This window comes from Anoplopoma fimbria, chromosome 17, assembly GCF_027596085.1.
Source record: "Anoplopoma fimbria isolate UVic2021 breed Golden Eagle Sablefish chromosome 17, Afim_UVic_2022, whole genome shotgun sequence".
NCBI lineage: Eukaryota > Metazoa > Chordata > Actinopteri > Perciformes > Anoplopomatidae > Anoplopoma > Anoplopoma fimbria.
The window spans coordinates 9,550,487-9,577,631 of NC_072465.1; the positions used below are offsets into that span (position 1 = coordinate 9,550,487).

At 42.5% G+C, this 27,145-nt stretch overlaps 2 protein-coding genes and 15 non-coding genes across 17 annotated transcripts in view; 16 read left to right on the forward strand and 1 right to left on the reverse strand.

Moving 5' to 3' along the window:
- The window catches only part of mfsd4aa (major facilitator superfamily domain containing 4Aa), a 69,989-nt gene extending 58,021 nt beyond the window's left edge, over positions 1–11,968 (forward strand). Inside the window, exons 7-10 of the mRNA XM_054617021.1 lie at positions 8,074–8,221; positions 8,560–8,630; positions 8,738–8,858; positions 11,885–11,968. Coding sequence (XP_054472996.1) covers positions 8,074–8,221; positions 8,560–8,630; positions 8,738–8,858; positions 11,885–11,937 — 393 coding nt within the window. The 3' untranslated portion in view covers positions 11,938–11,968. The remainder of the gene's footprint in view (positions 1–8,073; positions 8,222–8,559; positions 8,631–8,737; positions 8,859–11,884) is intronic.
- Positions 331–403, forward strand: trnaf-gaa (transfer RNA phenylalanine (anticodon GAA)). Its single transcript has one exon. It is a non-coding gene; the product is annotated as a tRNA-Phe (tRNA).
- On the forward strand, positions 607–679 carry trnaf-gaa (transfer RNA phenylalanine (anticodon GAA)). The gene has a single exon. It is a non-coding gene; the product is annotated as a tRNA-Phe (tRNA).
- On the forward strand, positions 1,212–1,284 carry trnaf-gaa (transfer RNA phenylalanine (anticodon GAA)). Its single transcript has one exon. It is a non-coding gene; the product is annotated as a tRNA-Phe (tRNA).
- Positions 1,488–1,560, forward strand: trnaf-gaa (transfer RNA phenylalanine (anticodon GAA)). Its single transcript has one exon. It is a non-coding gene; the product is annotated as a tRNA-Phe (tRNA).
- On the forward strand, positions 2,099–2,171 carry trnaf-gaa (transfer RNA phenylalanine (anticodon GAA)). Its single transcript has one exon. It is a non-coding gene; the product is annotated as a tRNA-Phe (tRNA).
- Positions 2,375–2,447, forward strand: trnaf-gaa (transfer RNA phenylalanine (anticodon GAA)). Its single transcript has one exon. It is a non-coding gene; the product is annotated as a tRNA-Phe (tRNA).
- On the forward strand, positions 2,980–3,052 carry trnaf-gaa (transfer RNA phenylalanine (anticodon GAA)). The gene has a single exon. It is a non-coding gene; the product is annotated as a tRNA-Phe (tRNA).
- trnaf-gaa (transfer RNA phenylalanine (anticodon GAA)) lies at positions 3,256–3,328 on the forward strand. The gene has a single exon. It is a non-coding gene; the product is annotated as a tRNA-Phe (tRNA).
- On the forward strand, positions 3,861–3,933 carry trnaf-gaa (transfer RNA phenylalanine (anticodon GAA)). The gene has a single exon. It is a non-coding gene; the product is annotated as a tRNA-Phe (tRNA).
- trnaf-gaa (transfer RNA phenylalanine (anticodon GAA)) lies at positions 4,137–4,209 on the forward strand. The gene has a single exon. It is a non-coding gene; the product is annotated as a tRNA-Phe (tRNA).
- On the forward strand, positions 4,742–4,815 carry trnaf-gaa (transfer RNA phenylalanine (anticodon GAA)). The gene has a single exon. It is a non-coding gene; the product is annotated as a tRNA-Phe (tRNA).
- trnaf-gaa (transfer RNA phenylalanine (anticodon GAA)) lies at positions 5,348–5,420 on the forward strand. The gene has a single exon. It is a non-coding gene; the product is annotated as a tRNA-Phe (tRNA).
- trnaf-gaa (transfer RNA phenylalanine (anticodon GAA)) lies at positions 5,982–6,054 on the forward strand. The gene has a single exon. It is a non-coding gene; the product is annotated as a tRNA-Phe (tRNA).
- trnaf-gaa (transfer RNA phenylalanine (anticodon GAA)) lies at positions 6,587–6,659 on the forward strand. The gene has a single exon. It is a non-coding gene; the product is annotated as a tRNA-Phe (tRNA).
- trnaf-gaa (transfer RNA phenylalanine (anticodon GAA)) lies at positions 6,863–6,935 on the forward strand. The gene has a single exon. It is a non-coding gene; the product is annotated as a tRNA-Phe (tRNA).
- Positions 11,969–16,106: 4,138 nt separating the features above from the next.
- Positions 16,107–26,878, reverse strand: elk4 (ETS transcription factor ELK4). The gene is made up of 5 exons (XM_054617022.1): positions 26,690–26,878; positions 22,087–22,299; positions 19,419–20,183; positions 18,064–18,303; positions 16,107–16,331 (listed from the first exon to the last, which is right to left on the reverse strand). The coding sequence occupies exons 2-5, from the start codon at positions 22,291–22,293 to the stop codon at positions 16,113–16,115; spliced, it is 1,431 nt and encodes a 476-aa protein (XP_054472997.1). The 5' UTR covers positions 22,294–22,299; positions 26,690–26,878; the 3' UTR covers positions 16,107–16,112.
- Positions 26,879–27,145: the final 267 nt, after the last annotated feature.

The window sequence follows — 27,145 nt, forward strand, 5'->3', positions numbered from 1 at the left end:
AGGTTTGCTTTGAGATATCAGATGTTTCTTTCAGTTTGGGCCCCCAAGTTCAGGACACACCAGTTAAAAGCTAGTCAACAAAGCAGGAAAACAGTGTTTCATGAAACGTCAAATCCAGGTTTCGGCAGCTAGAAGTTGTGCTTTGAGGACATATTGCCTTGATGTTTAGCCTTCGGTGTAGAATTGTTTTGCATTGTGAACTGAAACCAAGCTAGTCCGATGTTAAGCGACAGTGCAATCGCCTCTTTATGGTGATAGAAAGTGTTGTCCGGCAATTTTTTCCAGATATTTTGTTTTCCGTCTGAGGGCCACTCTGGTGCACCGTTTTGTGCCGAAATAGCTCAGTTGGGAGAGCGTTAGACTGAAGATCTAAATGTCCCTGGTTCAATCCCGGGTTTCGGCAGCTGGAAGTTGTGTTTTGGGGACATATTGCCTTGATGTTTAGCCTTCGGTGTAGAATTGTTTTGCATTGTGAACTGAAACCAAGCTAGTCCGATGTTAAGCGACAGTGCAATCGCCTCTTTATGGTGATAGAAAGTGTTGTCCGGCAATTTTTTCCAGATATTTTGTTTTCCGTCTGAGGGCCACTCTGGTGCACCGTTTTGCGCCGAAATAGCTCAGTTGGGAGAGCGTTAGACTGAAGATCTAAATGTCCCTGGTTCAATCCCGGGTTTCGGCAGCTGGAAGTCGTGTTTTGGGGACATATTGACTTGATGTGTAGAGTTTCTGACTCACACAAGCCTGATATGATTGTGTCGCATCCCCTCGTGCGCTCACATATCCCTGCAATACATTCATTCATCCACATCTGGACATAAGGCCTACCCTTGCATCTCTGTCCCCGTTAGATGATGTTATGAATGCAGGCAGCTTTTCTACCAAGGTTTGCTTTGAGATATCAGATGTTTCTTTCAGTTTGGGCCCCCAAGTTCAGGACACACCAGTTAAAAGCTAGTCAACAAAGCAGGAAAACAGTGTTTCATGAAACGTCAAATCCAGGTTTCGGCAGCTAGAAGTTGTGCTTTGAGGACATATTGCCTTGATGTTTAGCCTTCGGTGTAGAATTGTTTTGCATTGTGAACTGAAACCAAGCTAGTCCGATGTTAAGCGACAGTGCAATCGCCTCTTTATGGTGATAGAAAGTGTTGTCCGGCAATTTTTTCCAGATATTTTGTTTTCCGTCTGAGGGCCACTCTGGTGCACCGTTTTGTGCCGAAATAGCTCAGTTGGGAGAGCGTTAGACTGAAGATCTAAATGTCCCTGGTTCAATCCCGGGTTTCGGCAGCTGGAAGTTGTGTTTTGGGGACATATTGCCTTGATGTTTAGCCTTCGGTGTAGAATTGTTTTGCATTGTGAACTGAAACCAAGCTAGTCCGATGTTAAGCGACAGTGCAATCGCCTCTTTATGGTGATAGAAAGTGTTGTCCGGCAATTTTTTCCAGATATTTTGTTTTCCGTCTGAGGGCCACTCTGGTGCACCGTTTTGCGCCGAAATAGCTCAGTTGGGAGAGCGTTAGACTGAAGATCTAAATGTCCCTGGTTCAATCCCGGGTTTCGGCAGCTGGAAGTCGTGTTTTGGGGACATATTGACTTGATGTGTAGAGTTTCTGACTCACACAAGCCTGATATGATTGTGTCGCATCCCCTCGTGCGCTCACATATCCCTGCAATACATTCATTCATCCACATCTGGACATAAGGCCTACCCTTGCATCTCTGTCCCCGTTAGATGATGTTATGAATGCAGGCAGCTTTTCTACCAAGGTTTGCTTTGAGATATCAGATGTTTCTTTCAGTTTGGGCCCCCAAGTTCAGGACACACCAGTTAAAAGCTAGTCAACAAAGCAGGAAAACAGTGTTTCATGAAACGTCAAATCCAGGTTTCGGCAGCTAGAAGTTGTGCTTTGAGGACATATTGCCTTGATGTTTAGCCTTCGGTGTAGAATTGTTTTGCATTGTGAACTGAAACCAAGCTAGTCCGATGTTAAGCGACAGTGCAATCGCCTCTTTATGGTGATAGAAAGTGTTGTCCGGCAATTTTTTCCAGATATTTTGTTTTCCGTCTGAGGGCCACTCTGGTGCATTCAGGACGTTTTGTGCCGAAATAGCTCAGTTGGGAGAGCGTTAGACTGAAGATCTAAATGTCCCTGGTTCAATCCCGGGTTTCGGCAGCTGGAAGTTGTGTTTTGGGGACATATTGCCTTGATGTTTAGCCTTCGGTGTAGAATTGTTTTGCATTGTGAACTGAAACCAAGCTAGTCCGATGTTAAGCGACAGTGCAATCGCCTCTTTATGGTGATAGAAAGTGTTGTCCGGCAATTTTTTCCAGATATTTTGTTTTCCGTCTGAGGGCCACTCTGGTGCACCGTTTTGCGCCGAAATAGCTCAGTTGGGAGAGCGTTAGACTGAAGATCTAAATGTCCCTGGTTCAATCCCGGGTTTCGGCAGCTGGAAGTCGTGTTTTGGGGACATATTGACTTGATGTGTAGAGTTTCTGACTCACACAAGCCTGATATGATTGTGTCGCATCCCCTCGTGCGCTCACATATCCCTGCAATACATTCATTCATCCACATCTGGACATAAGGCCTACCCTTGCATCTCTGTCCCCGTTAGATGATGTTATGAATGCAGGCAGCTTTTCTACCAAGGTTTGCTTTGAGATATCAGATGTTTCTTTCAGTTTGGGCCCCCAAGTTCAGGACACACCAGTTAAAAGCTAGTCAACAAAGCAGGAAAACAGTGTTTCATGAAACGTCAAATCCAGGTTTCGGCAGCTAGAAGTTGTGCTTTGAGGACATATTGACTTGATGTTTAGCCTTCGGTGTAGAATTGTTTTGCGTTGTGAACTGAAACCAAGCTAGTCCGATGTTAAGCGACAGTGCAATCGCCTCTTTATGGTGATAGAAAGTGTTGTCCGGCAATTTTTTCCAGATATTTTGTTTTCCGTCTGAGGGCCACTCTGGTGCACCGTTTTGTGCCGAAATAGCTCAGTTGGGAGAGCGTTAGACTGAAGATCTAAATGTCCCTGGTTCAATCCCGGGTTTCGGCAGCTGGAAGTTGTGTTTTGGGGACATATTGCCTTGATGTTTAGCCTTCGGTGTAGAATTGTTTTGCATTGTGAACTGAAACCAAGCTAGTCCGATGTTAAGCGACAGTGCAATCGCCTCTTTATGGTGATAGAAAGTGTTGTCCGGCAATTTTTTCCAGATATTTTGTTTTCCGTCTGAGGGCCACTCTGGTGCACCGTTTTGCGCCGAAATAGCTCAGTTGGGAGAGCGTTAGACTGAAGATCTAAATGTCCCTGGTTCAATCCCGGGTTTCGGCAGCTGGAAGTCGTGTTTTGGGGACATATTGACTTGATGTGTAGAGTTTCTGACTCACACAAGCCTGATATGATTGTGTCGCATCCCCTCGTGCGCTCACATATCCCTGCAATACATTCATTCATCCACATCTGGACATAAGGCCTACCCTTGCATCTCTGTCCCCGTTAGATGATGTTATGAATGCAGGCAGCTTTTCTACCAAGGTTTGCTTTGAGATATCAGATGTTTCTTTCAGTTTGGGCCCCCAAGTTCAGGACACACCAGTTAAAAGCTAGTCAACAAAGCAGGAAAACAGTGTTTCATGAAACGTCAAATCCAGGTTTCGGCAGCTAGAAGTTGTGCTTTGAGGACATATTGACTTGATGTTTAGCCTTCGGTGTAGAATTGTTTTGCGTTGTGAACTGAAACCAAGCTAGTCCGATGTTAAGCGACAGTGCAATCGCCTCTTTATGGTGATAGAAAGTGTTGTCCGGCAATTTTTTCCAGATATTTTGTTTTCCGTCTGAGGGCCACTCTGGTGCACCGTTTTGTGCCGAAATAGCTCAGTTGGGAGAGCGTTAGACTGAAGATCTAAATGTCCCTGGTTCAATCCCGGGTTTCGGCAGCTGGAAGTTGTGTTTTGGGGACATATTGCCTTGATGTTTAGCCTTCGGTGTAGAATTGTTTTGCATTGTGAACTGAAACCAAGCTAGTCCGATGTTAAGCGACAGTGCAATCGCCTCTTTATGGTGATAGAAAGTGTTGTCCGGCAATTTTTTCCAGATATTTTGTTTTCCGTCTGAGGGCCACTCTGGTGCACCGTTTTGCGCCGAAATAGCTCAGTTGGGAGAGCGTTAGACTGAAGATCTAAATGTCCCTGGTTCAATCCCGGGTTTCGGCAGCTGGAAGTCGTGTTTTGGGGACATATTGACTTGATGTGTAGAGTTTCTGACTCACACAAGCCTGATATGATTGTGTCGCATCCCCTCGTGCGCTCACATATCCCTGCAATACATTCATTCATCCACATCTGGACATAAGGCCTACCCTTGCATCTCTGTCCCCGTTAGATGATGTTATGAATGCAGGCAGCTTTTCTACCAAGGTTTGCTTTGAGATATCAGATGTTTCTTTCAGTTTGGGCCCCCAAGTTCAGGACACACCAGTTAAAAGCTAGTCAACAAAGCAGGAAAACAGTGTTTCATGAAACGTCAAATCCAGGTTTCGGCAGCTAGAAGTTGTGCTTTGAGGACATATTGACTTGATGTTTAGCCTTCGGTGTAGAATTGTTTTGCATTGTGAACTGAAACCAAGCTAGTCCGATGTTAAGCGACAGTGCAATCGCCTCTTTATGGTGATAGAAAGTGTTGTCCGGCAATTTTTTCCAGATATTTTGTTTTCCGTCTGAGGGCCACTCTGGTGCACCGTTTTGTGCCAGAAATAGCTCAGTTGGGAGAGCGTTAGACTGAAGATCTAAATGTCCCTGGTTCAATCCCGGGTTTCGGCAGCTGGAAGTCGTGTTTTGGGGACATATTGACTTGATGTGTAGAGTTTCTGACTCACACAAGCCTGATATGATTGTGTCGCATCCCCTCGTGCGCTCACATATCCCTGCAATACATTCATTCATCCACATCTGGACATAAGGCCTACCCTTGCATCTCTGTCCCCGTTAGATGATGTTATGAATGCAGGCAGCTTTTCTACCAAGGTTTGCTTTGAGATATCAGATGTTTCTTTCAGTTTGGGCCCCCAAGTTCAGGACACACCAGTTAAAAGCTAGTCAACAAAGCAGGAAAACAGTGTTTCATGAAACGTCAAATCCAGGTTTCGGCAGCTAGAAGTTGTGCTTTGAGGACATATTGACTTGATGTTTAGCCTTCGGTGTAGAATTGTTTTGCATTGTGAACTGAAACCAAGCTAGTCCGATGTTAAGCGACAGTGCAATCGCCTCTTTATGGTGATAGAAAGTGTTGTCCGGCAATTTTTTCCAGATATTTTGTTTTCCGTCTGAGGGCCACTCTGGTGCACCGTTTTGTGCCGAAATAGCTCAGTTGGGAGAGCGTTAGACTGAAGATCTAAATGTCCCTGGTTCAATCCCGGGTTTCGGCAGCTGGAAGTCGTGTTTTGGGGACATATTGACTTGATGTGTAGAGTTTCTGACTCACACAAGCCTGATATGATTGTGTCGCATCCCCTCGTGCGCTCACATATCCCTGCAATACATTCATTCATCCACATCTGGACATAAGGCCTACCCTTGCATCTCTGTCCCCGTTAGATGATGTTATGAATGCAGGCAGCTTTTCTACCAAGGTTTGCTTTGAGATATCAGATGTTTCTTTCAGTTTGGGCCCCCAAGTTCAGGACACACCAGTTAAAAGCTAGTCAACAAAGCAGGAAACAGTGTTTCAGAAACGGGTTTCATGAAAATCGTCAAATCCAGGTTTTTTCGATATTTTGTTTTCAGCTAGAAGTTGTGCTTTGAGGACATATTGACTTGATGTTTAGCCTTTCGGTGTAGAATTGTTTTGCATTGTGAACTGAAACCAAGCTAGTCCGATGTTAAGCGACAGTGCAATCGCCTCTTTATGGTGATAGAAAGTGTTGTCCGGCAATTTTTTCCAGATATTTTGTTTTCCGTCTGAGGGCCACTCTGGTGCACTGTTTTGCGCCGAAATAGCTCAGTTGGGAGAGCGTTAGACTGAAGATCTAAATGTCCCTGGTTCAATCCCGGGTTTCGGCAGCTGGAAGTCGTGTTTTGGGGACATATTGACTTGATGTGTAGAGTTTCTGACTCACACAAGCCTGATATGATTGTGTCGCATCCCCTCGTGCGCTCACATATCCCTGCAATACATTCATTCATCCACATCTGGACATAAGGCCTACCCTTGCATCTCTGTCCCCGTTAGATGATGTTATGAATGCAGGCAGCTTTTCTACCACCGTTTGCTTTGAGATATCAGATGTTTCTTTCAGTTTGGGCCCCCAAGTTCAGGACACACCAGTTAAAAGCTAGTCAACAAAGCAGGAAAACAGTGTTTCATGAAACGTCAAATCCAGGTTTCGGCAGCTAGAAGTTGTGCTTTGAGGACATATTGACTTGATGTTTAGCCTTCGGTGTAGAATTGTTTTGCATTGTGAACTGAAACCAAGCTAGTCCGATGTTAAGCGACAGTGCAATCGCCTCTTTATGGTGATAGAAAGTGTTGTCCGGCAATTTTTTCCAGATATTTTGTTTTCCATCTGAGGGCCACTCTGGTGCACTGTTTTGAGCCGAAATAGCTCAGTTGGGAGAGCGTTAGACTGAAGATCTAAATGTCCCTGGTTCAATCCCGGGTTTCGGCAGCTGGAAGTTGTGTTTTGGGGACATATTGCCTTGATGTTTAGCCTTCGGTGTAGAATTGTTTTGCATTGTGAACTGAAACCAAGCTAGTCCGATGTTAAGCGACAGTGCAATCGCCTCTTTATGGTGATAGAAAGTGTTATCCGGCAATTTTTTCCAGATATTTTGTTTTCCGTCTGAGGGCCACTCTGGTGCACCATTTTGCGCCGAAATAGCTCAGTTGGGAGAGCGTTAGACTGAAGATCTAAATGTCCCTGGTTCAATCCCGGGTTTCGGCAGCTGGAAGTCGTGTTTTGGGGACATATTGACTTGATGTGTAGAGTTTCTGACTCACACAAGCCTGATATGATTGTGTCGCATCCCCTCGTGCGCTCACATATCCCTGCAATACATTCATTCATCCACATCTGGACATAAGGCCTACCCTTGCATCTCTGTCCCTGTTATGAATGCAGGCAGCATTGTATGGAGTCTTCAGTGTTTGCCCCGAAGTGCAGAACACACCATTCAAAAAAACAAGTGATTAAAGCAGGAAGCTCAACTTTATCAGAAAAGACAGCATCCAGGGCAGCTCTGCTATACATTTGCCAAAATAGCTCAGTTTGGACAGCGATTTGAATGAAATCTTAGAGTCCCTTGTTCAACCCTGGGTTTTGGCTTTTTCATTTGTCCTTAAATATCTGTCATTTTTAATATCACGCCGACCATTGCATCGTCCGCTTGGATGATGAAATAAATATGGGCAGTTTTCCTATGATAGTTTGCTTTTTTTGGTTTGGGTCAAATAGATAATGAGCTGAGCTAACGCTACAGTGAGTACGGTAGTATTGAGATTCAATTCCCAACATTTGAGAATTTCTTTTTCACAAAAAAGACATTTCAGACTGTTCATAGGGCGTTTTTTAGAAGTTAGACAAGCTTGGTTACTTCTATCTTGCTAGATGCTAAGTGACATCTGCTGTTATGCTCAGACTCAGCAGTCAGAGCTGTGGAGTTTGAATGTTCCCCACATCTGCAACAGATGTTTTGATGTTAGGCTACTCGTTTTTGGGGGAAATCTTGGAATGTTTTTTTAAGATGTTAGTTTTTTTGTCGGTGGACAGAGGTCTACACTGATGCTCTATTGAATAGCAGAGCTCTGAACTGCAATACAAACAGTCAGAAACACTAGTAAAAATAAAAAGGACAACAGCATTTCAAACAGTACATCTCGTCAAATTCTGTATGTAGATGATATCAATTTCAGGTGGAAAAAGTAGGAACTAAGTCAAGATGTGCTTTTTTATCTCGATATTTTTATGGGATAAGTTCAGCAAGTATAACTATGGTCTGTTGGATGTTTACTGTGGAACACAGACTTCTGTTAGGTTAAAGTCATACTCTCACATTCACTGTGTGTCTGTCTGCTTCTTTTAGGTCGGAGTCATACTGGTGCAGTGCCTGTTGTTGATCTTCTACACCAGCTGTGTGTTTCTCTTTATCGGTACCTGCGTGTTGGGACTATGCATAAGCAGCGTGTTCCCGTCCATGCTGGCCTTTACAGAGGACATACTGGATTACAAAGGTAAACTGACACACACATTCTGACAGTAACTTAGGTAGGTGGTACTAACCTCATCGTAATGCAAAATTGGTCACAGGATCAATTCAGCTCTGTTACTTATGCATTGTTAGGGGTGTATAAAGCTCAGCGAACTGATAGTGTTACACCTGCTACTGATGTTACCTAGCAAGGCCAATAGAGCAGAATCAATCCTGGGTGGCAGCAGAATAGGTTACATCAGTGTCTGGTGAAGAAGTAGTTTAGCTGAGTTAATTTCAACTGACTTATTTATTGATGAATAGTCATCCCTAGTCCACCTTAACTATAGATAATTTCTGTCTATTTCTTGTGTGTTTAAGGTTGTGTTACAACTGTCCTGGTGACCAGTGCCAGCACAGGAGAGATGGTGCTGCAGCTGCTTGTTGGATCGGTCAGACATTTTTCTGTGTTCTTTAGTGGCTACACTACTTTCCACCGTTGATTGCAAAGTCATGTGAAATAAAATCCCACTATGTTCGTGTGTTTGTCTACCTGCAGGTGATCCAAAGTCAGGGCAGTTACTCTTTCCTGTTGTGTTGTACAATATCATCATTCATCGGCTTCTGCTTGTTCCTGCTGCTCCTCTATGTCCAGCACAGCCACAGAAACTGCCACACAGGTAAACACACAGCAGGCAGACGCATAAAGAGGTTGAATGAAATTCCAGTAACACTCATGTGTGGAGATACAAATGCAATACAGTTTTAAAGATCTCATGTGTAGGATCTGACGGCATATTGAGGTGAGGTTGCAGATTACTTAAAATTCTCCTGTGGGCCAAGCATCCAGGAGAACCACGGTGGCTGACGCAAAAACTCAAAAATGCAAATGACCCTATCTAGAGCCAGTATTTGGTTAGTCTGTTCTGGGCTACTAAAGAAAGGTGGCGGCCAGCTCTTTGACTAGGACCTGCTTTGTCCCAGCAACAAAAAAAAGCCCCCAGCACATCCGCTTAAGGTCATTGTGTAGGGTTCCATTAGGTTACGGAGTCGTTATGCGGGACGTTACAATATTTATTGTATCATTATTATATTTATTATTATATAAACATTGAATTCAGTGTTTATTTTGTAAAAGAGAATGTGTATGTACATGATTTGTTAGACTAACAGCCCGAGGGAAGAAGCTTCTCTGTAGCCTGGTGGTACGACAGTTATGTCAGCTAGTCATGGTCTCCCATTGCTTTTGTGTGTGTTGTTTTGTATGTGCTGATGATACCATGTAAGGAGGAAAAACAAACCACAGATATAAGTCATTGTTTAAAACTGCTGTGCCTTTAAGCCCATGTGGGAAAAATCTTGCGCAGTGTACACTGTTGCCAACAAAGTGTACACAAAGTACCAAAGTTGTTTAAGTCGGATCACATTTAGACCATACTTGGAATGTTAAGAAACGCAAAGTGTTACTTGGTTAGCATCTTCAACAGCATTTTTATCCAAGTCCATAAAAACTTTGATCTATTATTGGTCCAAAACTTGGATGGGCAGATGATAGTCAACAACAGCTAATGTAGGGTGCTTTGTCCATAGTGCATGTCAAATTAGGGCCATATTTGATTCACTACACACCAGAAATGATGCTTTTATTTGGTTAGAAAATAACAAATAAAGCATTAATAAAACTTAGAAAGGGTTTAACATACACACTGTTACCATGGGACTATTTATCAAAGTAGCTTACAAGGGTTGCATTCAGAAATGAAAAAAATCAGTTGTGCTTCTCAAAACAGACAGTGATCTAGTGTAGAAGACAGGGCATACCCTTCCCTACCTGTAAATGCCATCTACATATATGCAAACACCATCATTTTTGTCATATACATTCAGCATTTCACAGCCAATTCCATGCTTTTTGTCAAAGCACTACCGTTGTATCATCATACATCACTTTGTGTCCCAGCTCAGAATCATGTTGTTTTCCATTCTGTATCTTCTCAATTTATTCTGGAGCAGTACTTTGTTGATTGACAGCAATAGTTCATCGATTTTATGGGCGCATTTGGTTTATCGAAAAATGAACTGGCAATGGTAGTATCTGTTAGTTGTAGCCCTATAAAACATACCAAGAGATAGATCAATGTGATAGATTGATATGGTTGCATGAGGCTGAATATATTTCTGATGAATAATACAACAATGCGAGGCAAACACTTACACAGGCATCGTTTTATTTTTTAACCATGTCCACGTCATCTGCAAAGGCAGGGTACACCCTGGACAGGTCACCAGACTATCGCAGGGCTGACATATATAGACAAACAACCATTCACGCTCACATCCCCATCTACGGGCAATTTAGAGTCATCAATTAACCTAAGCTGCAGGTCTTTGGACTGTGGGAGAAAGCCAAAGAACCCAGAGAGAAGAATTGTGGCTGCATAGAAAACATACAATCCTAAGTGGTTTAATTCAGAGTTACGTACAAGCCATTTTAATTGTTCCATGCATCCAAGTCTAAATATGTCATTGGGTGAGACAGAGATCAGTTTCTAACTCACTAATATACTACTCACCCATTTGGTAGTCTCGGTATTTCTTTTTCTTTGGCTTCCTCTTTTCACATTCCTTTCTGTTATCTAAAAATATATTATTATACACAGGTAGGTAAAGGGAAGGTTAATAACAAATTTAGCAATTTGCAGAATGTAAACAAAAGATGATAATTACATACCTGATTCAATAATGTTTATCAGAGGGAAAGGCATCCATGCATCTACAGGCTTTAGCCTTTTTCACTCATTGAGCTGGTCAAAACGCACACCATTCTTAATCCAACAGGATGGTACAACTTTCCCCATCTCTGCGTTGTCTTCCCTCCGTACAGCTCCTGCCAACATTGTTCTGGTCTTCCACTTCTATAAAACAGACAAAGATGAGAGAGAAACACGATGTGAAAGCTACCATTGATATTTATTGCTCTTTTGTGGGGATGTGGGGATTTTCAGTATTGCACACTTTTGCAAAAAATATGGTGTATTCCTATGAAGTCTTGTGATGAATGTCTTAGATGATAGGAAAGTGGTAAAACATGTTATTGCAGTATTAACAGATGAAGGTTTATAGTAAAAAGTATTTTTTTTACAAATAGTAATTCATGTAGAGTATTAAAACCTCCACAGTAGTGTTGCCAGATTAGATTGATCGACATTGTAGTAAAATAGTGCCATGACATTAGAGCCACAATAGACATTTCATTTAAGCACAAGCACTTAGTCAGTAACAATTGACAATAAATTCACTTGTGGGAAAACAGGCTAGGAAGCAGCAGCACTATAAATTCAGTTTACCTCTCACAAGTTGTCCCACTATACAGGGTGAATTGTCAAACTTTTTTTTTTCAACAATAAAGAACATGTATACAAGTAGACGCTTTTCAAACTCAGTTGTCTGAAAATATCTGAGGGAGGAAAAACCAAGGAACAACCAACCACATGTTGCTACTGAATCAATATAAATACATTGTACAGCATCAAGAGTCAATAGAGCTTCAAGGTAAAGGTCACGTTGCAAAGGTGCATTGCGTTGGGGGATCAGGAGGTTAACGTATCTGTGTAAATGCCAGCATTCATCAAAAGCCGCCGGGTGTCAGTTCTCTTGTATCGATCTCTTTGCTGCCTCAAACTAATCGACAATGTTTCTCTCTCAGAATCGTCTCAAAACACAGAATTGAAAGAGAAGCCTAAGACGGGAGGTTCTTGATGCGAGGGGTCCCCGAGAGACTGAGGGGGAGACCGGAGGACACTAATGGCCAAGCGGTTCTGCTGTGGACAATGGAAAGGGAGCATGGGAAGAATCCATCTCTGGACGTCTCGGAACAGGAGCTTCATCCTGGCCTCCTCCAACTGAACATTTATTAACCTAAATAAATCAACTTTCAAGCCTGATGATCAATGAGCAGCTCAATGGATGGGCCAGTTCTTGACATACCCTTGTGCCCCACGGCTCATTATTATCTTTTTAATCTTTCGATCATTTTGGCTGTTAATGCATATGGCGTGATTTGCAAGGGTGAATAATGAATTCTGGAAGTCTAACCTCAGTTCGTATTATTAGTTTATAATAAAGTGTTGCTGAAATACAGACATCCAGACCCTTAAGGACAAATTGTCCCCATTGGAAACAATTGAAATCATGTTTGATCCCACGTACAGCATAAAATCATGCATTTTATTTATCAGGCTTCCAATCTAGAGTTCTAGATTCAAAATTGTTTTTTCCTATTTTCGCCAAAATTGAGCCATTTTCTCTTGTTTGCCCAATGGGGCAAATACATGTTATTTTCTTGGTTTCCTGCACAAAAAAAATATTTTTTGTGAAAATCATTGACATATTCCAGACTGTACAAAAAAGCATTTAGTGTACGGAAAATAATCAAATGATTGTGATGCTATTTTAAAAAAAGAGTGGCATTATGTAAACAAACTGGAATTTAAAGGGTAAAAATTCTGGAATTGAATGATTGGCAATGATTTAACTCAGACAAATTACAAAACAATATTAATACATCATAGTTTTTATGGCAGTTTTATAAGCAGACATGTTTTTCTTGTCCTCTAAGGGTATCAGAGCAAGTGAGGCACAAGGGTTAATTCAATGTATTGGCACAATCTTCTCTTGCAGCACCTCATCTCTTGTGTGAGTGGTCTCGTATGATGTCTGTTCTGTATATGTGGAAACATCTGCAGCACATTTGAATGCTACTGTTAAAACGTGACTCATATCAGCCTGTGTAAGTACTGCTGCTGTCATTTCCTGGTGGCGGACATTAATAACACCAGAATACAGAGACGTTATTGGTTAGAGATCTTTTATTGGTCTCACCTATCTCTTCCATTATAAACAATTCCTCTACACCTCAAACATCAATATGCCACTTAAGACAAGTAGCTTGTAAACATTTGAAAAAGCATCAAACAAATAGAAAACTGGACAGAACAAAGCAAGAACTTTCTTTTTCAAAGGAGATCTTTACATTTCAGGGCAAGTTGAGGGGAAAACATCATCAGAAGGTACAAATGAAGAAATACACTAATAAGACTTACTGGAGGGAAGTGTCAAATGGGCTTTGGGGTTGTTACTAGCTATTATTATAAGCTATTTTATGGTTTTTATCAAAGTTACTGCAAAAACGCAATATAAGCTGCCAATTCTATTGGGATTTACTATAAATTCAAATAAATAAATATTTTGTGGTAATGCCTAATTACAAATCCTTGTAAATCATTTGCTATATATTGTAAAAGGTTAGATTTACTGTATAAAATACGAAGTGCATAATTGTATCTTCCCTTTGGGAAAATATACATTTCTCAGTAAGCAAATGTCAACGCTTTTCATCAAAGAGGAAATCAGAGTCATAGAAAAAGCGACAGAATCCAATACTACAGGAACCCCTAAGTCTTAAGTGCAAACGTTCCATCACGACATTTGCTTGTACAATATTGACAATATCAAAACACTTTACATATAAAACATAGATTTAGATTTCTCCCCATAAGGCTTTGATTCCCCCAAAAAAGCCAATGCCACCATGGGGCAGCCGCCTCCCAAATACACCGGAGGAAAACGACATGAGGAAACACACATGCACAAAGAGAACCCCAACATAGCAGACGTCCAACTATCTGGCCGTTACAAAAATAGAAATCAATCTTAGAAGTTTTATTGGTGTTACAGGAAAACTAAAGATTACACAAAAATAATAAAGAGGTTTTTATATCTATATTTATATACTTTCTGAGTAAATCTGCAATCACAAACACCAATAAGCAGGTTGGAAAGAGACATGGCTGCCAACTCTAAAAACATAGCCTGATTACATTTACACGCTCTGCATATTAAGCCATGTTGCTGTCTGTATATACATTTGTTCATCCCGAAAACACTGCAGCACACTGACGGTCCTGCGATACGATAAACTGCGGGTGAGCCGCAACAAAAATAATAGCCCCAAACTTTCTGGGGCTCTCGTTTGGTCAAAGATATGGCAAATAGACAAACTGTGTAAATGATAGAGCTCCATCCACATTTGGGAGCTAAACTTGGGCTCAGCTGTGGTAAGGCACCGTATATCAATGTGACGGACTGCAGGCTGGGGGGGGCTGGGGGGTGTCAGTTATTTAAATGTGAGACCTTCAAGATCCGCTGGTAATCCATCCCTGGGTTAGAAAGGGACACTTGGGTAAAGAAACACTTACACATGTTCTTTCCAAGCATCATGTAAACAAGTGCGATTTTCCACATTTAATAGTATAGAAATGTGGTATCTATGTCTTGAGTCTGTGTCTCAGACTTATGGCTTCAAGGTCATTTACAAAACAGGTGCAAACCTTTCATGGCTGATCATCTAGAGGGGTTTTAGGGCAAGGAAGTCGCTTCGATGCTCCAGAAGTTTTTTTTATACAGTCCTCGGGATTAAAGGATGACGTGTTTCGGATGGCTAAGGCTTGGCAAAGGTTAAGGCTAGACTGTCGAGAGACTAGCCACATAGATTTGGAGGTTCCGTCTGAGATAAAAAATTAAATAATAATAATAATAATAACCGCACTGACTCTGCAAGCAACACTTATCAGAGCCCATTAATTTACAACAAAGAAAACAAAGCTGAGCTGTGGACAATCAACAAGGTTTCAAGCTCGACATTTTAGTAAATACAGCTAGACTGGCTCCACTTTAAAACACCTCTTAAATTTACTGATTAACAAGTTAAATCGTGTGTTGGAACTACTTTTTGGCAGAGAGCAGTTGACAGGAAACCAGCGGAAACTCCAGGAAGTCAGTGCTCAACAGCCAAGTAGTAGTATTCTAGCACAGATGCCTTTAACAATGTAGGGTTCAATTAAAAAAAAAGGCAACATCAGATTAGTAACAAATACAGGACTTGTTTGCTGTTGCTTGCCGTGTTGATGCACAGAGAGGGGTATGGCTTTGCTTTCTTTCATTCTCAGCTAAAAACTCACTGGCTTTCAGGGCTATTCTACTGTGTGTGTGTGTGTGTGTGTGTGTGTGTGTGTGTGTGTGTGTGTGTGTGTGTGTGTGTGTGTGTGTGAGAGACACAGTTTCATAGAGGCATGGTTAAAGGTTCAAGCTCAGATTATGGCCACATGTCACGATAAGAAAGTCAAGGTGAAAGTCCTGTTGGATACGGCTATAGCTATCCAACCTTTCTCACTGAGGCTGGTGAGGCGAGGTTGAGAGCTGGGTAATAGATAAAAGAGTTTGCAGGTAAACATGCACATTATCGGGTTAAAGCACTACCCTTCAACGAGAGTAAAAATTAAGGACAGAGCATAAAAAGGAACAGGAGCATCGTCAGCAGAAACATAAACTGTCTTTTTTTGGCAGTAACACTGTTGCACAACAAAAGAGGGAAATTCTAAAAAAGGAACGATTTAGATATCTGTAAATCCACTGGTGTGCGCGTCCATGTATGAAGCAGATTGTCGCCGCCGAGGGTCCAGTCCACATGCACCAACTGTTGCCATGGAGACTCCTCCCTCCTTTCCAACTGTTGTGACTTGAGGATCCCAAAAAGCCAGGCAAAATGAACCCATACATGTATGAGGGGCGATGGAGTCAGTGTGTGTACAGGATGGCATACCTCTGGGTGTTAAGGTTCTAAAAACAAACCGAATATGTTACCGTCGTCCATCAAACCTGGACTGCCAACGTCTCTCCAGACCCTTCCTCCGCACGTCTGATTGTAGTGTGGATTTGGTGGCAGCCAACTGTAAAGCACCGGAGCGATGAGGAATGGCAATGACCGAGTTCCCACATATTTGTCCTTGATGTGGGGCGGCAGCAGAAGATGGGGAAGGTGTCTGGCTGTCTGGGTCCGAATGTGGTGACTTTGTAGTGGGGGGGTGGGATTAATCCTATGTCTTCTGAGGGTCTGGGGTAATGGGGCCGGGCGTGTTGGTCCCATCCAGGCTGTGCACGGGGATCTGGAACTGAGGGGTGAGGACCGACGGAAACTGGAACAGGTGGGCTCCCTGGCGTCGCGTGGCTGGGCTGAGGGGAGCGACTGGACTGAGCGTGCTCCAGAAGTGGATGTTGGACAGCAGAGGGCTGGGAGTCAGCAACAGAGTGGGAGTCTGAGGAGGGAGACAAACAAGACGGACTGGGTTATTTTGCATTGGAGCCCGACAGCATGGCAGATATTGGCGGGTTTTAGATGTTCTGGTTTGGTTTGTTTATAAGAAAGCACTGACTGAGCAGTTTGTTGTTAACGCTCCTGCTCAGCATCTTTATCACAGTCATTTAATAACCAATTTTGAGGGATCCTTAACAAAAATGTTTTTGTTAAAAGTTGATATTGGACCACTATTAGCCATGTTCCAGACCTCTGAATTGGCTTCTACATCTGCTATTAATTCAGCAATTCAAGTAGGTCTGCTGGTGTTGCTCTTTCCATCGATCCAGTCGACCAATCAAAAGTGTATTAGGCGGGATTAAGAATGGGGATGACGTCTTCCCACAATGCTACCTCACCACATCCATGAACAAAGCGGGAATGAGTTTGACAGAACATACCATGTATACTATGTGCTCAAAAGATTAATGTGGATAGTTTAAGGACCTGTTGCACATAATAAGAATTCACCTCCGACAACCGAGGAAACTGTGGTGAGCTAGTTTCATTATGATTTGTGTGAATGAATTGTGGGGTCAAACTTGAAGATAACAGACACAATCTATCAGAAACCTTTGTCCATAAGCATCCATGTTGATCGTGTGCCTAAAGCCAATCAGACACGGATCAGAAAAAGGGACTCATTCATATGTGAGCTGACTGAAGCTAGATCTTGTGATCAAACCTGACCTGCTGGGGATGGACAGAATAAAAACTTTATCGTCTGAAGCAGCAAATCTAATTAGACTTCTAAATTCTAGTAGCAGCAGTAGCACACACACAGTCGTGTGGCCAGCAACTGGCAATCACTGGGAACAATTAAATGCCACAAAAACAAGACCAAACAGCCAGGCATTACAGATTACTGCTACCATCTGCTGGTCAGTAGCAGTAGATGCTGGAGAATCTCTGTGCAATGTTAATTCTGGGTTCTGTCCAGTTATGACAAATAACTAGAAAGCAACCACCTGGTATCTGTCATATACAGCCTTTTTTCTATTCATATTCTTTTATATGCCTATATGAATGTTAGAGAAATGATCTAAACTGCAGTATCACTTTAACAGGCAGAACTATGCTCTGTACAACTCAATGATTTAAGATCTAAACCACAAATCTATCATTGGTAAACGAGTCGTTTGAATGTTTGAATCATAACGAAACAACATGCCTACTAGGAAATGTCTTGATGGATGGTTAATACACTTGTAAATTCAGTTCAGATTTGATTTGTATTCATCCAGTAATGTAACAGTTTATGTGGCATGAATTGATCTATGACACACTATCAAAGTGATCAGTTTCAAGGGATGCTGCCTTTTTGTCTTGTAGGAGCCTGGAGGAAATAAATCAAAAATCTATTGCAAACAGTGGATCACATAAGGATCAGAAGACATAATGACCACATAAATCACCATATTTCGTTTTATCATCTCTTAAGATTTCATATTAAGAAAGTGCTGCCGTCCCACACATTCACCGGTTTAACTGCTCATTGTGCATCTTTCATACAGCTAGCATGGGAATACAACATTTACCTTATATATGAAACAGTCGTATTACTTATACCTTATCATTTACTTATTTTTTAGGGTTCAAACACGATAATTGTGATTTGCATTGTGGTTTATTTTGATGCATGTTTTGCTTAAATGTGTTTTTTGCCTCAACAAAATGAATGTTCTGGCTCTCACCTGTAGCATTGCTGGTGTGAGAGAGGCCGTCGGTAGCGACGGGCTGCAGAGGTTCATGGGGGAGAAGTCGGAGGCGGTGACCAGCAGAGTTGGCGGGCTGATCTGCAGGATTTTCGGCGGCTTGCGTGACTTCCCTGAGTTCAGAGTGCTGAGCGTGGTGCTGCTGCTTAGTGACGACGAACTGGTTTCGACGTCCACAAAACTGGTCTCGTCTCCAGACAAACCCATGCCACTGTCCACCTGATGGCCAAGAGAAAGATAACAATTTCTACATGCGCTTGATGAATTCACTTTTGCTTCACACTAAGTCCTATAATAATATCTAGAGTCAATACAAGAGGTATTTGTGTTCTATAGGTAGTATGCACAGCTCATTTACTATGTTAACAGTATCAGAAAAAACAGTAATCCGTGGGGATTCTAATTTTATCTGGAACATTTTGCATACATAATAATGCACATTGGCAGTGCTACGATCCAATGTAAAAAAGTATACCAACACAGTTCAGTCACAACAGAATAGTAGTGGAGCAACTAACTGGTTTTGTTTTTTTACTGCCCATAACTAAACTGCCTCGGTTCTCTCTCAACGCTCTCATAGCGTTGTTCAAACAAATAACATTTAAAACTCTAAAAATCTAAAACCCACATTAAACCATCGGCTCAGCACCAAAAAGCAAACAAACGCAGTTAGAGACTAGCTGGTGAACACACAGGAGAATTAAGTAGCCATATATTTCCCTTCAGAGTTAATTGAAACCAAAACAGAGCTGAAAGGAAAATTAATATTGGACTAAGAAACGTGACTTTGTCTGCTGAGCGTGTAGAGAGGCATTCGCTAAATGTTCACTATAACAACTAACAATACGTCCAAGTGTTGTTTACAGCTTGTTTTTGCTGTTTCCAAGTGGACAAAAATCAGTTCTTGCAGGTATAAAGTTTTTAAAAAATCATCAAATCAACATCTTTACATACTTAGTTGGTTTCTATTTAATAAGTGTTTATCACTCAAAAACTGAGCCATTCTGCTTCATCATGACCGTCTGTGTGTTTTGATCCGATTCGTGGCCTAATGTAAGTAAATGACCCCACAACTGTCACCAGATTCTGATTGAATGGAATCTGTTGCTTGACTCTTATTGGTGCACAGAAATATGTGACATTATGAGTCGGATTCATTCAAAACCATCAAATGAAATAAATAAACTAACTGAACATTTTTGTTTATCTAGGACACCGAAGATTACGGTCAGAGGCTGATTGAGAAAGTGTGTTTGTAGAGCCTTTAAATGTAATTTGTCCTATTATTTTCTCAATTATTTAACAGTGTGAGATGTGTTTGTATGTATACTAGCCTTCTCATGCGCCTGAGCGTCTGAGCGATCTGGTGCCTGAGCGTCCGCAGGTTGAGAAGATCCCGACTCCATGTCGCTGTCAATCACCAGCTCGTGGGATGAGTCAGGCACGAGGCTCGGGGACGGGCTGCCCGAGATCAGGTCCGGCAGGCTGAACGTTGACTCCGATGGCCGGATGTGTTCAAACGTGTAGACAGAATGGGACGGCAGGGAGGAGTGTGTGCGGAATTCTCCAACCCTCGGGGGTGGAGCTCGCAGGGGCTCTAAGTGGCTGGCCATCAGGGTCGTCTCCATGACAACATGAGCGGACTGTGCTGGTGTTGGCTTCGGAGGGGTGTTTCCAAACTTGATGACGGACGGCAAAGCAGCCGGCTGCTGAGGCTGAGGCGACTGCTCCCGGCTCTGGGCCGTGACGGCGGGACCTCTCTTGTCGGCCAACTTCTCTGCCGGGTTTTCTATTTTGATGGACTTGAAGAGCTGGCGTCCATTTTGCAGCGAGTTGAGGGTGAAGGAGGTGTACAGGCCGGAGTGGATGTAGTCGTTGCGGTTCGACTGCTTGGTGCTGGAGCCCAGAGCTGCTGTGCTACTGCGGTCGCCTGACTCACCCTCCTGTGAGGTACTGTCTCCCCTCTTTAATAGGTGAGGGGTGCCCCCTCCGCCCACATCAACGCCCTCAGTCCGGGTAGGGACCTCTCCTTTTAGGATGTCAGGATAGGACACGAAGCGATAGACAAACTTCTGACCGTTCACCTTCTTTATGATGTTCTGTAAGACACAGAAAAGCAGACATGTTAGTGTATACTCTTGGTGAATAAAATAAAATAAATAAAAACCTAATTATTATTTAGTCATAAAACACACACTTAGAGGATAAACAAGACATTCTCTCACGCAGTGCGCCTCGACCACAGAGGCACTAGAGTTAAAAAATAGAAGCGTGAGACCACAAAAAAAAAAAAGGTCTTGTACGTGGGACGGCTCTGTCCTTCCTGTCTGCACCAAACCAGCAGCCACTCACTCTGCGGCCAAACATACCAGCACAGACGTGCCTAGAACGCCCACGAGGTCAGGCTGTGCTGAGGCCAAACCGCAAGCAGAGTGGGAGACAGACCGCACTCTCCCTCTATTCTGCATGTCACTGAGCAGCGGACTTTAACCACTCTGAGATGCAATTAACTTGTGCTTTGCTGGTGCAAATAGCAAAGGAAACCATCCCCTCCAGAGTCTCAAGATGCTGCTTCAAAACATGTGTGGTTATGTAACTTAGGCGTCCATGTAATTGGTCGAATTATGACTGACATTTGAAAAAAATATTGTCGCACACATATTCGCATGACAAACCATCTGATAACTTCATTGTTTAGCTTTGGGAAACCGGGAGTGGGGCCCGATATTGGGGTACTGAAGGCCCTGAAGCACCCTTACAGCTGCACATCTTTATCTAGACAATCAGACCAATCTACTGCAGCTCACATTTAGTAATAGTAACCAGATTGCATTGATTATTATACCTTCTCAGTATTCTAATCATTATATTTAAAGGTGTAATTATATATAGTGTTGAGTAATATTTAGTTAAGTATAATGATGCCAGCAATCCACATTTACAATTACATTTGTAGATTGGTTAACTCATTAAATAAATGTGGATGCAGCTGAAAAAAATCTAATAATGAGAAGCCTGCTAATAGGTTTGATTCTGCAATATATTTGAAGGGGAATATTTATAGTGGTGCATCTTGGCTCAAACCCTGAAAATATAGCGGTTTTAATTAAGGAAACACCATCTTGAATTCTTTGCCTCTTTCAGTTATTTAACTGTGAAATGAATTGTACCGATAAATACTTAAGTCTAACTGTGTGTTTTGTTTTGCTGCTGTGGTGCCATTAGAACCATACAGTAGAGCTGAGCTTGTAAAAGCAATATGCTAATGTGATTGTTATTACAGGCACATGGTAACTGCACTGCTACTCTTGCTTGTGCACCCCCACTAGTTTGGAAAACACCCTGTAATTTTACTCTGGAACCAGGCCTGACGACGAACCTGCAGTCACCAGCACTACAAACATCTGTGAAGATGTTCCTCAGCAAACAAACCTGAACAACACCAAACCCGTCACATCCTCTCCCACAATTTCAGTTTGACTGGATGAAAATGTTTCATCGTTGTCACCATATTAAAAAAAAAAAAATGCCCCAAGGTCACAAATGTCAACTTACTTTCTCTGCCAGTCTAATCTTGTATTTACACTACGAGCAACAAAAGCAAAGAGACAAAGCGTGTTCTGCTACATAGTTGTTCAAAGAAATGTTCAAGCTCTTGTTGGCGTAGTTATGTCGTTAAATAGCACAAAAAAAACAGAAAAGACTGTGATTGGACTGACGTTTGACAAAGTTGTAGAACACATGCTAGTGGTTTGTGTCAGGGTTAGGGAGTGTTGGCGATTTAGTTAGGTTGTGTGTCCGATCAAGATTCCTGTGGGAATGACGAGGCTGGGAAACCCACAATGTGTGGAGCACAGACAACATCTGGCTACTGGTTGACCCGATATTGGGTTTGTGGCGATAGCATAGTTATTGTGTGGTGAAGAATCAAAAGACTGACTTTTCAATCACATAGAGCTAGCTGCTGTACATCCTACAGGGGAGGAGGTCTGACATGATTACCTTATCGTAGTAGTATCTGAGAGCCCTGCTGAGTTTGTCATAGTTCATGTTGGGCTTGTTCTTTCGGGCTCCCCACAGCCGGGCCACCTCCTCTGCCTGCAGCAGTTTAAACTCCCCTTCCTCATTGGTCCAGCAGATCAGCTGATCATTACTGGAATCCAATAGAAGCTGGAGAAGGAACTGCCACAGGGTGACAGAGTTGTCCATGTCTCACTGAAAAAATAAAAAATAAAATAAATAGTTAGAAAGGAGAAAAATGAGATTGAGAAAATCTCAGATTCATGGACTCCCAACACAATAGTGCACACAATTGGTATATTTAAACTTTATGAGAACAAAGTCCATTCCCATTGCTCCTCAATGGAAAGATTTGATCGTAGTCATCCTCGCCTGTATCTTTAAAAGCCGAAGAAACCCCTCAAACTTCAAAGGTCGTTGGATAAGCTATAAGTACGAAAACAGAAATGTGGCGTAATGCTGTAAATGATTGTTAAACAGCCAAGGAATAAGAGGTTTTACAAGCCCAGGTGCACCGTCTGGCACAAATGCCTTTTCCCTCATGTGGTGCCCACTTTCCAGGATGATAATGCCACCATACATCCTTCATAGAACAGAGAGAGCGTTTTTTATTAACAGCTGGATGAAGTCAAACACCTTCCACACCATTCCCTTTACGTGAAGTTCTGGAGCACAGAGTGTAAATGTTTCCCTTGATGAGTTGGAGTGGATATTAAAGGCTAGAGGTCCCCTTTTCAGGTTTTCAGCTTTCCGAGGACTGAGGCTGTTCAGAAGGTAACGAATGGTACTATTCTTGTTTGGTCGATAATACTGAAAAAATGTCACATCATTCACGATAAGCCAATTTTTAATTTTTTTAAATGACAACATATCGTAAATCCTTTTTTTTTTTTTGCTTTCTTTAACAAGACACCTATAAAATGTGGCACTTTGATGTGGCCACTGACTCGGCCCAGTTGAGACCGAACATCTTTGTCACATCTGGCTTCTAAAGAGCAGCAAAACACCATGGCCATGAAAATGAAATGCCCCTCACAATGAGAGGTAGAGAATAAACTTCATGGAAACCACAGGGGCAGAGGAAAGCTGCTCACAAAAACGCCCCCTTCAAGGATTGTAAGCCATGTACGAGGGCAACGGTATACTAAATATAAAATCACTGTTTTTGAATACTGTATTATCATTACAAAAGCACCAAATCCTTTCACAAAGAACATGTTATGTTCAACTACAGAAGGCATTCTGCAAAAAATGAACTGGCCAAATACTGCAGACCTGTCAATCTTCTACAATTCTTACTACGTCATTTTTACTGCATACATTTTAAGGCTATGTATATGATTATACCCTATATACTTCATTGTGCAGCCTTACTTAGACAATGGAAAAGAACAACAGGAATTACATTACTTGGACTGCTAACCTGCTTTTATTGGGACTGCTGTAAAAGTTAAGGGTAAATTGTAGGTTGCAGACGACTTAATGAAAAACAAAAGCTGCCTTATTACTCATGCTTGTGTTTTAGTGTTTGGCCTTAATTCTTACCCTCATCTAGCATTTTCTTTGATATTTTCCAGGGACTTTGCTGCAGCTTTTACAATAATTTTCTTTGCATGACATCCTACGCCGAGGTTAAAAGCTATAAACAATTGTGGCGCACACACACACTCAGGTGTTTTCACTTAGGCTGATTAGCCCTCCTCTCAGGACTGCAGGGGCGTGTACAGAACAGGCTTGATTGACATGTCCCTCACTTATGTGTTACACCATTTGACTCTTTTAGGGTATGTGACATTTTGTGGCCTCAAGAGCCTACTCCAAGATCCAATCTGCGCCTGGAATAGGCCAGCAAACCGGCATGTGGAAACTGGTGCATCCCACTTTGAGTGTCTCAATCTCAACCCCTGCGTTAATTGCAATTCTTCCCACATGATAACTCAGCTGGGTGCACCTCTGAAGGGGTCACATAATTATATGTGGTTTAGAGGAACAGTGACAGGCTCCTCTTTTCACCAGAGAAAATGCTTCCCTGCGGATAAATACAACGGACGATAGTTGGGTTGGCTCCACGCTTTGAGCGACAAAGAGAGTGGTCCCAAAAGTGGGGACGGGGTAGGTATTTATGTCGGCTATTGGTTTGGGTGGATATCCTAGAAACATCAAGCACCACGTAACTATTATGTGTCTCGTAGAGAGCAGGGGCTGCCCTTTGTCTCCGGAGCAGCTACAGTGCTCCTCGTGCTGCTGTCTCTCTGCACCCTGACAGCTTGTAGTTGTTGGAGGTGAAAGAGGAGGAAACCTATATCCGTGAAAGTTTGGTAGTGTTTAGATCTGGTGGATGGGGAGGCAATGATCAAAAGAGTCTGACAGCAGACCTTTTTCACAAACAGACATTTTGACTTGTCGTAGTTGCGAAAGCACAGGTGAAATTGAAAACATTAACCATGGCTCAGTGTCCCAGTTAGCTATTCCAGTGAGCCAGACTGCACAATACCAGGAACTTTCATTAATTAATTATTGCCACCTGTGTTTTTCCTATAGAGACAAGTTCAAATGTCTGCCATGAAGGTCTAGCCTACATTCAGTGTTTCATGAAACCTCTGGTACCTAATATCTACATCATCTCATTCCTTGCTGCAATTGTGTGTTGAATGTCAACAATTCTGCTATATTTGCAGTAACACAGACATGTTGGTACCTCTGTTGTTGCTCCTTACAGCAGAGTGCTGTCCAGGAAGCAAACAACCAGACTTCCTAGCTTGTCCACAAAGGCAACACAGACCTAATGTAATGAGCCTTAAGCTTGGGTATGAATGATCAAGATAACAATTTAAGACATATCCGAGATGCTGAAAACAGATCAATACTGGAAATAACAACAAAGACAGAGATATATTGCAGACACTGTGTGTTGCAGATTTCCACCAGGAAACTGAGGATCCACATAAATCTCTCTAGACGCATTGCATCCAGTATATGCAAGCTGAATGCACCCAAAAACAATAACACCTCCTCCACCAGCGTGTACATTCATAATCAAGTATAGAATTTATTTTTTGCAACATTCCTCCATCAAGCTAGAACACAATACGTTGTCAAGACCAGATGTCTTAATCTCTTAGCCATTTTTAGCCCAATACACTCAAACTGCACTTAAATGTTTACCGTCTTGCTGCAGCTTGAATATTACTCGTTATGACCCGAGCCGTCCAACGTCAGCAGTGGTCATCAATGAAAGGCTGCCTCCCTCACGGCAAATGTTCATGTTCATGAGATGTCTTGTGTTCAGACCCAGTCATTGTACATATTTAAAGATTAAAAAAAAGCCCAGCATTTCCACTTGTCGTGGGGTGATGTAAAAACCGTCCCTTCTGTAATCTGGTTTAGAGCCCATTCTCGACAATCCATTCACATGCAATGCAAGCATGGCGATGGGAGTTGCACACGCAAGTTTGTGCAGTGACTTTTAAACACATAACATGGAGGGCACACTCCTTCTTCAAGGGAAGGATTTCTATTTTTTCTGGTGCTTAGTTTTCATTTTTAATTCCCCACTCCCCGCAGGTTTTGTGTACAACTTTTGTTGCAATACACATCCCAACTACTGAGGCTTTCTCATATTGCCAAGAAGAACCCACACAAGAAGTTATTATCACTCATTTGACACATGCTGCTGTGTGACATTAATAATCCTAATACTGACGGATATGTGCTGCTGGATTTTCATTTGGCATTTTTGCTATTTAGTCCACTCCACATTACAGGCTGAATGTGACTTGTGCTCTGCTTGTCGATATCTGTCAACAAGTGTGTGTGTATGCGTGTGTGTGTGTGTGTGTGTGTGTGTGTGTGTGTGTGTGTGTCTCTCTGTAAGCTTCTTATGGGGCCGAGTAAATCTGTCCTGACTCATCCAGACCTGCTGGGTTGGACACACACACACACACACACACACACACACACACACACACACACACACACACACACACACACACACACACAATCTGTCCCAAACTGTCATGTTAAAACCGCTGGTATCGCTGCAAAAAAAATATAGGACAGCGTCAAAACTGCTGCCAGGGAAAAAGATTAGCAATGAGCAATTACGTAACGCCTGACACTGACAGCTAACGTTACCTACGGAGCGCGGAGATAACGGCGGCCGGTTAGGTCGAGGCAGTCCTACCACTAACATGCGTTATCACGGCGCTGTGGACGCTCGGGCTGCAGAGACTGGTGTCTACTGTCAGACAGCCCGGCGCACGCACACACACACACACACACACACACACACACACACACACACAATACAAAAAGACCACTTGTTGATGATAACGTTAGTTTCGTTACCGTCCACACAGACTCCCAGTTATTTAACGACAGTGAAAAGTCACAGCGTGGCGCTCGAACGCTACCGTCGTGTTTAGCACGTGTGTATGTGTGTGTGTGTGTGTGTGTGTGTGTGTGTGTGTGTGTGTGTGTGTGTAAACAAACGAGAAGACAAACAAATGGAGGCATCAACGTTGGTTAGCCGCAAGTGTAAGTTAGCCGTTGGCTAGCTTCGCGTTAGCTTGTTTGCTAACATTACCTCGCTCGTGCCGCCCGCTGAATTCCCGAGGCTTCGAGCCGCGTCGAAATATTCCCAAAACATTGCCGGTAAGCTTTCTACTTTGCCATTGCTCAGGAAACAAGTTTCAAACTGAGTGTCAAGAAAATGCCTCAACATAAGATACATTAAACTGCCTTTGGCTTGCACTGTCGATATATCCCTTAAACAGGAAATAATGTTGCGTTCAATGTCCCTCGTACACCTCATAATCGACTTCTGTCGCGCCTCTAAGTGGCTCTGAGGGCATTTGCTCGAAGACAAAGTAGGTATTTTGTGTGTTGGTATTCGGTAGCCGTTGTTTCTGAATGTAGAATAATGCAGCAATTTTTTTTTATTTGACGTGCAATGCGAAAATGCGAGTAATTGATGCATTTTAGCATTATTATCAGTATTATCACAATATCAAAAAAAGACATCTCAGAGGAGATCCAACAT